The sequence below is a fragment of the Echinops telfairi genome, unplaced genomic scaffold (assembly GCF_000313985.2).
Source record: "Echinops telfairi isolate 266 unplaced genomic scaffold, ASM31398v2 ScPeMD7_655;HRSCAF=1070, whole genome shotgun sequence".
NCBI lineage: Eukaryota > Metazoa > Chordata > Mammalia > Afrosoricida > Tenrecidae > Echinops > Echinops telfairi.
This window is the reverse complement of record NW_022104553.1, coordinates 21,152,221-21,153,437: the sequence shown is the minus strand read 5'-3', so window position 1 is coordinate 21,153,437 and position 1,217 is coordinate 21,152,221. Positions and strand designations below refer to the sequence as shown.

Genomic DNA, 1,217 nt, shown 5'->3' with positions numbered 1-1,217 from the left:
TTGTCTTTGACTGGCGCGCCTGTCTCTTCAGCCCTGGCCCCTGGGCGCAGACCCCCAATCCCGCGATGCTCGGCAGCAGCGCTTCGCCCACTTCACGGAATTGGCCATCATCTCCGTGCAGGAGATCGTGGACTTCGCCAAGCAGGTGCCTGGCTTCCTGCAGCTGGGCGGCGAGGACCAGATCGCCCTCCTCAAGGCCTCCACCATCGAGGTAACGGCTGCTCGCCTGCCGCCAGGGGACCCCAGAGAAGGCTAGGTTGAAGACCACCGGCCCCACTAGTCAGTGTCCCTGTGGGGGCGGCATTCCGCAGAGGAAGAGGAGGCGATTTGCAGGTTCCCTGGAGTCGGTTCCAAGTACTGGCTTCCCGTTTGTTTTCAAGGCTGGGACCTTCAACGGTAGCCAGGTTTCTCATCCAAGGCACCTCTAATGGGTTCAAATTCCCAAGTCTTTCACTAGTAAGCAACATGCAAGGGCGCAAGGAATTGGCATCAACTCAGTGACAACAGATGCCAATTGCGTCCACGTGCCCATCCGAGCTTTGCAGAGCCAAGGAGAGAGGGCCACGGGTCTAGTTTGAGAACTGGGCTGAGAGGGTCCGTTTTCGAAACAAATGGGGGGGAAAAAGCTCCCCCGAGGTCACGAATAAGGAGCAGCACCTCGTAGAGACTCCCTAGATGGGGGGTGGGAGTGGGTCACCACGCTTATGCCCTCAGCTGCCCACCCAAAGATGGGCAGTGTGAGTCCACCCCGCGGTTCTGCGGGAGAAAGACCTGGCTGGCCGTCAATTCCTGTGGACTGCCCGCAGCAAACAGCTCCAGGACAGTTATCCGACGGCCCCGCGGGGTTGCAATCAGTTGGAATCAACTCGAGGGCGCCCCGAAGCAGGAGCCTGTTGGGTGCCAGGCTCCGATCTAGGAGGGTGGAAGTACAGCAGCGAGGCCAGCGGACGGAAAGAGGCAAACGCCACCGCCCCCCACACCCTGTACAAATCTGTGGGCGGCGGATTCATAGGGGCAGACCTGGTGGGGGGGAAGTCCACCTGCTGTCCAGAGCTGATGTGGCTCAGTGGGCACGCAGTGGTCCCAGGAGCCCCGCCTGCCGCCCGTAGATCATGCTTCTGGAGACGGCCCGGCGGTACAACCACGAGACGGAGTGCATCACCTTTCTCAAGGACTTCACCTACAGCAAGGACGACTTCCACCGCGCAGGTTGGACA

The 1,217-nt window shown here is 60.7% G+C and overlaps 1 protein-coding gene across 1 annotated transcript in view; it reads left to right on the top strand.

The window, feature by feature from the left end:
- The window catches only part of NR1H2 (nuclear receptor subfamily 1 group H member 2), a 7,066-nt gene that overhangs the window by 3,278 nt on the left and 2,571 nt on the right, over positions 1 to 1,217 (top strand). The window contains exons 6-7 of the mRNA XM_045292623.1: positions 32 to 211; positions 1,110 to 1,209. Of these exons, the coding sequence (XP_045148558.1) occupies positions 32 to 211; positions 1,110 to 1,209 (280 nt within the window). The remainder of the gene's footprint in view (positions 1 to 31; positions 212 to 1,109; positions 1,210 to 1,217) is intronic.